Genomic DNA, 9,563 nt, shown 5'->3' on the forward strand with positions numbered 1-9,563 from the left:
CGTCGAATCTGAATCACTTGAAAAAAACACGGGGGTGCTTAACTTTTTTCCAGGTGTATATATATAAGTTAGGATACCACACGTATTTATTTCATTGTGTTGTTCATACAGGTGAAAAAACATTCTAAAGGCTGGAACACGTGCTAAAGTTTAACTTCTGAGGACTGAAACACGTGTTAAAGTTTGCATCTGAGGGTTGAAACACGAGCTAAAGTTTGCATCTGAGGACTGAAACACGTGTTAAAGTTTGCACCTGAGGACTGAAAGACGTATTAAAGTTTGTATCTGAAGGCTGAAACACGAGCTAAAGTTTGCATCTGAGGACTGAAACACGTGCTAAAGTTTCCATCTGAGGACTGAAACACGTATTAAAGTTTCCATCTGAGGACTGAAACACGAGCTAAAGTTTACATCTGAGGACTGAAACACGTGCTAAAGTTTGCATCTGAGGACTGAAACACGTGTTCATTTTTGCATTCGAGGACTGAAACACGTGTTAAAGTATGCATCTGAGGGCTAAAACGCGTGTTAAAGCCTGCAAAGAAATCGGACCCAGACAGCAGCAGGGATTTGTCATCGATTAGAGTTATATTTTAGGCGCGTGCCACGTGCGTGGATTTAGTTAAAAATCGAAATAAGATGCAGGTGTGGATGGTTTAATCGAAAACGTCACACATATTGTCTACAGAGAGATGTGGTGGTAGTTGCTACCAACAAAACAGATCATGGAAGACGGACGACATGAAGTAATCGTTAAATCTATTTTCACAAGATCTTATTCCAGGAAACATAGTCTTTAAAACCTATATTGATATCACATACAACTTTACATCATGTAAAAGATTCAAAATATATGACCATATAACTTAAATAAAATATTTTGTTTGTTTATTTGTTTTGTTTTAGCTGTTGGTCATTGCATTTGGCGTCACGGGAAGATGTACTCTTTTTCTGGGGTAAAATGGGTAGTTTCGTGTCGGTGCGAAGTTTCAGAAACCCTGTCCAACCATCGTTTTCTTTTGTTTTAGCTGTTGGTCATTGCATTTGGCGTCACGGGAAGATGTACTCTTTTTCTGGGTAAAATGGGTAGTTTCGTGTCGGTGCGAAGTTTCAGAAACCCTGTCCAACCATCGTTTTCTTTTGTTTTAGCTGCTAGTCATTGCATTTGGCGTCACGGGAAGGTGTCATCTTTTTCTGGGTAAAATGGGTAGTTTCGTGTCGGTGCGAAGTTTCAGAAACCCTGTCCAACCATCGCTTTCTTGGGTTCTCTGTGAGTCGACTGTCGTTAGGTAGCCAAACTCTTTCTTATTACCCTGGCCATGTTTCTGATGATAATGAGTTACCCAACCTATTTCCATCATCTTGATATAGCCCCTGATCTTCACTTTGTTATGTTAGTTTAATGAGATAGGTTAAGTAATTAATACCTTGTTCGCTTTAAGTCAACAGAGAAAGTAAAATCGAAGTCTAAACAGTAATATATAACAAAAATTACCAGTTATCTTTCAGCGAGTTACAGCAGCACTGGAAGGTTCGCGTAACTGGTAGACTTGGAACGTGTGAAATTATTCTTACACTGTCTCTAATATACACAACTTTCTGAAAGCTTACCCAACAATATCAATTCTGCATGAAACCAGTCAGCATCATAGAAAGACTGCGTGACAAATAGAGTAGCTTTGAACTAACTCTCGATGTGCCTTGATCAGTGTTTATCGGTTTTTACTTCGGTGTCACGAGGTATTGTTTGCGTGTACAGTTGTAAAATGCTCATTGGTATGAAATTCACATAAAATGGGACTGTTATGAAGTTTGATGGAAGGGACATCGGTTGGAGTTGACAGAAGCGAGAAAGTGTCCGGTTTATATTCAGTCTCTAAGGAATTAAAGGATTATAACACTCTAAGTTATTAGAAAACGATTAGAGTTGGCGGTCACCTTTCTTGTTCAGCAATAATGGAGATTATGGGACCCCCTATGATTATGAAACGTTATAATTCGATATATAGAAATGAAATGTGAAAGGTTAAAAAAAATACGGGCCTGTACGGCGTGGGCTTGAGAAAGAGAGATAAAAAATAGGAGTTCAAAGAAGTAAGAGAAGACTGGAAGATGTGAGAGAGAACGAATAAATCGACAGGGGCGAACGAAGAAAGTGCTATGCTCCCAGTAGTGAATAAAACCTAATTCTAAATCTATGTGTTATTGATTATAGTAATAAAGAGCAATTTGCCATGCTTACGTTAGCATGAGTATACTTCTGATAAGAATAAGTACAACCTAAATAAAGTAGATGAATAAGAATAGAAAGCATAGTGCAAGTTTACCCTGATTGTAACAAAGTGTGTCAGGGCGATCTACAACAGAGAATAGTATGATAGAATTGTTACTGGTGTTTCAAATACCCAAGACAAATGTTGTTCTATATTTTAATGCAATTGTAATCTCACGCACTTTACACCCAATACAGTGTAACAAGAAACCACGTGCATAAGGAAAAAGCTTCGTATTTTCACAGAAACAATATTCTAACTTGGTGTATGTGTACATGCTATGCTAAAATCCTCGAAATCTTACTGAGCTAGAATAATGTCACACTATAAAACCTATTTTCTGTTGTGTACCACTACTACCCCGTATCTGCAGATTCCGGAGTTGTGTAAAAAGTCTGCAAAAGATTGAGGGTTTTAATGTAGTATGTTATTGAATAATGTACTATTGCAACTCGAAGCTTGTTCAAAAATATTATATTTCAATACCCCAATTCCAAGTTTTATCCATTGTCTTTAACCCAGCTAGAAGGATGGTAGAGAATGCTATCCAACCTGAGCTTAACTGTATCATTGAACAATTCTACTGACTCTGTACAAAAAATGTATGACACGACCTCTCGCGGTGGCAACAAATTATGTGATAATAATAATAAGTATATATCACTAACTTAAGTAGCATATTTTTATTTTTTCTCATTTTCTGTACTTATCTATTACATTTGCTTATGCATAATCTGTAATCTCTGCTGTTATGTCTAGAATCAACAATGGTTACAAGGTAAACCTTATAAAAAAAAAACAACTGGACAAGTACTTACCAATGTGGCTTCAATAGTCATAATTACCACCGTTCCACTTTCGTAACCTACCGTCTCCAACAAGTAACCTCCGATAGAGGGCCCGATAAAAGAACTGAAATAATTGGAAAATGATTTGCAAGGGATCAGATTAAAGAACATAATCGCTCTTTTAGGGTTAATACAATATATTTTTCGTTAGTTTACTGCATATTGAATCATTTAGTTTAAAAATTCTCAAAAAAAAACAACTATAAAAGGCTCATTTTTTGTTTGTGTGTTACCTATTTTTAATTAATTTACCTACAACTTGGAACTAAAAAAGAAACATAGGTGCTAACAACAACAAAACATGTGATTGTGTAAAACCAATAGTTTTATTTTGCAAATTAAGTTTGGCTTAAAAGTTTAGTTTGTTTAAGAAGCTCCCCAGTGACACAGTGGTATGTCTGTGGACTTACAACGCTAGAAAGAGGGTTTCGATACCCGTGGTGAGCAGAGCACAGATAGCCCTTTGTGTAGCTTTGTGCTTAACTACAACCAACCACACAAAATTGTTTCGGAAATTTCGTGTAAAGCTAAAAAGAAAAAAAGGGGGGGCTATCTGCACAAAACCGTTCTTAATTTTAAACTGATAGACTAAATGAAATATATAGACAGCTAGTTAGTGTCACTCACCACCAACGCTTGTTACTCCTGTACGAGTTAACATTGAGATGTACCGTCACTCTTCTAGCAAATCCATGACCTCAAGGGACACAGCACGTTTTTGTTTCTGTTTTTTTTTGTTTGTTTGTTTGTTTGATTGTTGTTGTTTTTGTTGTTTGTTTTTTTTGCGGCAAGAGGACGTGAATCATGAACCCTGGTATATGGGTCAAATACAAGTTGGGTCAAAATTCATACAAATACTGAGAATGACAAGACTTCCTTTTCTCTGTTTACCACGCCCGACTCAGGCTCAATAAGTAACTCCTGTGTTACTAAAACAAAAAATTCTACAAGTACTCAAATAAAATCACGTTATTCCCCTTTATGTATTTGTTTGTTTGCTTTTAATAACAAAGTTGCACAGTGTACCGTGTCTACTGCAGGGGAGGGTATCTACCAAACAATAATATTCTATGCCTTAACGGTAGATTTCCAAATAATTCACGCGCCGAAAAACCACCCTATTGAATTCTTAAGCAAAAAAAAACCGACCATTCAAAGTATTAGTTACGATATATTATGCGCATATATACTAATAATGCGCTAAAAAGGTCGCTAACGTTTCCGGTATAATAATTCCAGAATTTCTAAAACAGCAACTTTTTCGTCTACTGCCTACCTACCTACCTGATCACGTCAGCAGGGCTAGCCCCTAGACGGCTCGGACTATTGCTACAAGATTTCTCCAGATTACTTGACTAGTCTTGAGGATCCGCTTTTGATATTCCAATAAATATATATAGATATAATATAAATAGTAAACATATCATGCATGTACTTAAATATTATCTTTTCAACCCAAAGGATAGCGCTACATATCGGTGGATCGACACGTGAAGGTTTCTATAGGTAGATTATATACTTTACACAGGTATAACATAAAAAGTAAACAAACAAGAGTATTAAGAAATTATGAATTTTAAAATGAAGTAGGGATCCTGCTATAAAAAGTAATGAAATATGAATTAAAACCGTAATCACAAACTTATAAAATTTAATCTCTATCTTGGCATCCTTATGCACTTATCTGTAGGCCAAAGTAAGGATTACATTTTATAGATTTGTGATTTTAATTCTTGTACAAGTTATAACTATCAGGAACATGATTATACTGAAATTTCATAGATGTTGTTTGTGTCCATTCCATGTACATATAAAAACTGAATAAATAGATTTAAAATTTTTTACGGGAAGTAGGGATCATTGGTTATTCGTAGAACTGTTCTAAGAACCCCCACTCACAAATAGCACAGCGGTATGTCTACGAACTTACAACACTATAAACCAAGTTTCGATACCCGTGGTGGGCTGAGCACATATAGCCCATTGTGTAGCTTTGTACTTAATTACAAACAAACAAGCTATAAGAATTATCCAAAACAAAATAAATGCTGCGATACAAAGTACACAAACAAGTATAGTGATACAAGATGGACAGATTTTAAAACAATTTTCAATCCCTACTTCGGTTGTCAAATTTTGGACTGCTTTATTTAGCTATACGGATCCCAATGTTAACCAAAGTAGGAATCTGTACAACTAGTATCATTTTACTTGTACATGTACTTTTTATTATAGCATTTATTTTGTTTGGATACTTCTTATAGCAGTACTAGGAATAACCAAGGATCCCTACTTTCCGTTCATGTTTTTTTTTCCTATTTATATCTTTAAAGATTGATATTACCTGCTTCTTTTCTCATGATATGTTAGCAAGAATTTAATTATGCATGGTATACTCACCCAAGAGATGCGGAACTTGCGAAAAGAGAAGACACCAGTCCGTATGTTGTCAAATCGTCAGGAAACCCACGTTTTCTATAAAAGCAACATGACAAAAAAAGTTGTGACTTTTTTGTTTCTCCTGTAGTTAAACTACGACTCAGTTTTGTTTAAAAATATATCAACTTTAAAGGGCTTCGTCCCATCACAAATATTGTTCAGATTGTAAACATTGACTCAAAAATCAAAAGTGTTTCCAATATTACGATTTAGTTATACGTTTCATAATTATCTGTGCTTAGTTTTGTCAGTAAATAATAATATGTCAACCACACTATATCTGCTATAGCCAGTGCCGACGAGGCCTTTCACTGAATACCAGTACTCATCAGGCCAAATAGGGTGCCACAGACGTGGCAGTGGTCGAGGCGTTATGTATGTCACCAACTGTTCGAATGATAACTGTTTCTGTGTGAAATGGATTAAGTTGATAAGCTGTAGTTTATATCACTCTACTTAACTCATTACACATAAAAGAATTAGGGTTATGATTTTTATTAACATCAAATTATGTCTTTAATCCTATCTATCTGCAAGACAGGTAAAGGTTCAAAAACATTTAAAGTAATAATCACAAATCTCAGAAACCAATATATATATACTGCTCCTTACCGTTATTCAGTTCAAAAGCTATTATTTATTGTGAAGTATACAAATAAAAATAAAACTTACACTGTGTCTCGTAAACTTCCGGCGAAAGGTGCCACAAGAGACCCACCTAAGCCTATTCCATGCAAAAGCAAGGAAATGATGACTAGCCATAATTTCCTAAAACAATAGACGAAACAAGGACTGTTATAAACTAGTTGAGCTTTTTCTTGCAAATATTATAAGTTCAAGTTATTAATTAACGCAAATGTAAGAGTTTGTTCTGTTAGATCATAAAAGTGGAGCAACAACAATGGAATGATTAAAATATCAATATACATTGTGTGTTTAACTGAAGTTTACTATTCATGACAACGTCGAACACGGTATCTCTTCCTCAACCAAATGTAAATTAGTGTTTTTGGGGTGGCAGGGCAAGAAACAAAATAAATCCGGAAAAGTCCAGAATCTGTTGTATCCAAATCTGCAATCCGTATGATGGTAACATATTTTGATAGGGAGCTGTGGCCACACCACCTTACCAGCAATGGTCGCACACACGAATGGTTATATCTTTTTTCTGTTATTCTCAAATCGAATTATGCAACCTTTCTTCATTATCTCTTTGTGGTTGAACATATAGTTCTTGATCTACTGATCTGGTGGAATGTCATTTCTAGTATAATTACTGTCCCTGTTAACACCAAATCTATTTTTGAGTGATGCCAAGGCATCTTTTGTTGTGTTTATTTGTTTATTTACAGAAAAGGCACATTGGGCAATCTGCTGTGTCCACCACAAGGAATCGAACTCCGTATTTGAGCATTATAAGCCTGTAAACTTACCACTGTCCCACTGGGGGCACATCTTTAAACCTGATAGATGAATTTAGCTCAACAAGTATTGTTAAAATATTCATCGCCTCATAGCAGCTGCACAGGTTGCAAGGCAAACATCTCGGAACCTTGCACATTATGGTAATTGAGGGAATAATGGTGACTGATGACGTACCCAAGAGTAGCAAAGTGTCGGTCACGATCAGCCGAACTTGGAGCTATCTGATGAGGTCCTATTAGACTATGATCTAAAAAACAGATGCTAGAACAAGAGAAGAAGAAGAAGGCTAACGTGGCGGACACGTCACTTGCACAATAAGGAATACTGTCATTAATTATAGGGTTTCTGATGATGGTGTGGTCAGCCATAACTCCGTCAATTTTCTTCCAATTTGGAAACAGTAAATTTTAATTATATTCTGTCGTATGATATATCATTTCTGAGTTTCGCAAAAATTTAATAAATTTCGAAATGTTTACGTTCGATCCCTGTCACCGAGGCGCCTCTAGTTGAGGAAGAGATCTTGTGTTAAAAAATAAACTAACAAAACTTTTTTTAAAAAACCATCACCATTCTATTATAATAGAATAGGTGATTTAAACTTTATAAAATATTGAAATTGAAATCACTAGATGCGATATATACAAATACATTATTAAAATATTGAAGCGTATTAGTAATTCATAAGTGCTCCAATTGCAATCTAATATGACAAAAATAGGTAAACAGGAAGCTAAATTATATGGTTAAATTATAATTGCGATTGCAATTTATTTGGATAACTTAACTGTTTATTAAATGAAAAAACATATTTAAAGAAATACGATCACTCAAGCGCATTCGTAAGGTAGATCATCCTTCTTCAGGAGTGGACATGGAGCGACATATGTGAGAGTGTACGTTGTTCAATGGCGCCAAACGTATTTATGGTAGCCGCCCTAATAATACAAAAGTGTTTAAGCTAGTTTTGTAAGGTAGTTTTGAAGGTGTAATAGTGATTACCAGTATAATAGAAAAAAAAACGTAATGGAAGAAAATAGTGAATATGAAGGAAAGAAATTCTTAGTGGAGGACAATGAATTTGGCAAATTGTATAAAAACCGAGAAAAAGTACATATAATAGACGAAGAAGAAAATTCAAAGAGAAGAAGAAGAAAAAAAACGGGACCGAAAAATACTTGAAGATGCTGGAAAAGTTTAATAGGAGGTTACGAAAATACACAGTTAATTAATTTTTTTAAAAAACATAGAAAATAAAGTTATAAGTGAAAACCGAAATCGCTGAGAAAATTTAGAAGAGGCTGTTTATAGTTAGTGTATAAGTAAAGACAAAGTAGATTCAGAAAGCATTACTTTAAAACAATTTAAACCTCTTTCAACCGTTAATGTGATTGTTTTCATAATACAGGAAATTAGATATGGGTCATTAATATCAAGAAAAAAAAACATATTCAACTTACGTATCAAAAGGCATAAACGGAACTGGACCCACAAAGAGAAAGGCAACGCCGATAAATACACAACCTAAGACTCCAACTAACTTCGAAATATTCTGTTGGGTATAATAGATGTTCCATTATATTTGAATATAAATATTCTGATTGGATTAACACTTAAGATATTTCTGTTCTCCAACTTAAATACAATATAAAATGATGAAATATAATTTCAAACATTGAATACACAGAATAGATTGTACTATAAAAGAAAAACATGAATGTATAAACGTTTTTCTAGAAATATTAAAGCTATTTCATGTATATACCTATATATATATATATGCAGAGCGTCAAAACCTACTTTTAGATAAATTATTTAAAATTGTTAAACTTTTGTTTCACTAAAGTTTAGTGAGTTTTAAACACCATTTCCAAAATTACCATACTTGGTGAAGAATAATAAGTTTTTTTTTGCAATAAAAGCTTAAGGTCAACGTTTCTTCAAAATTTGTAAAATCTTACATACATTTCTGTCCACCAACACGCCCCACACGGGAGTTGTGATAGCGTAACACAAACCCATAACCATAAAGACGATTCCCACAAAAAGGGGGGAAAGGTTAAACTGAAAGAAAAGAAAATTGAAATAAACTTTAAAATAACCGCCAACTTTGTATACGGGTTAGTATAAAACGTCGCACAAATAACATTGGGATTCATATATGGTTTTAAACGATCATTTATAATTGCCCAGAAATTTGAATATTTGAAGCAGAATATACGATTCTAAGAACTTATGAGTGAAAGCAACGAGAAATATATAATAATATGCAAATCATACTACTCCTTCCCTCTCCAGTGCTTTAGATTATAAAGATTTGTGTATAAGTCTATACTCGGTACCTTAAACGTATTTTTAATTATCAATATATATATATATTAACTGAGATAGTTTAAAATACTCCCTTAAATACACTGAGATAGTTTAAAATACTCCCTTAAATACACTGAGATAGTTTAAAATACTCCCTTAAATACACTGAGATAGTTTAAAATACTACTACTTAAATACACTGAGATTAAGTTTAAAATACTCCCTTAAATACACTGAGATAGTTTAAAATACTCCTTAAATACAC

At 34.3% G+C, this 9,563-nt stretch overlaps 1 protein-coding gene across 1 annotated transcript in view; it reads right to left on the reverse strand.

The window, feature by feature from the left end:
- The window catches only part of LOC106469294 (MFS-type transporter SLC18B1-like), a 22,727-nt gene that overhangs the window by 1,083 nt on the left and 12,081 nt on the right, over positions 1-9,563 (reverse strand). The window contains exons 8-12 of the mRNA XM_013929780.2: positions 8,951-9,049; positions 8,446-8,537; positions 6,233-6,328; positions 5,522-5,596; positions 3,092-3,185 (exon numbers count right to left, since the gene is read on the reverse strand). Of these exons, the coding sequence (XP_013785234.2) occupies positions 3,092-3,185; positions 5,522-5,596; positions 6,233-6,328; positions 8,446-8,537; positions 8,951-9,049 (456 nt within the window). The remainder of the gene's footprint in view (positions 1-3,091; positions 3,186-5,521; positions 5,597-6,232; positions 6,329-8,445; positions 8,538-8,950; positions 9,050-9,563) is intronic.

This window comes from Limulus polyphemus, unplaced genomic scaffold, assembly GCF_000517525.1.
Source record: "Limulus polyphemus unplaced genomic scaffold, Limulus_polyphemus-2.1.2 Scaffold3402, whole genome shotgun sequence".
In the NCBI taxonomy this organism is placed as follows: Eukaryota; Metazoa; Arthropoda; class Merostomata; order Xiphosura; family Limulidae; genus Limulus; species Limulus polyphemus.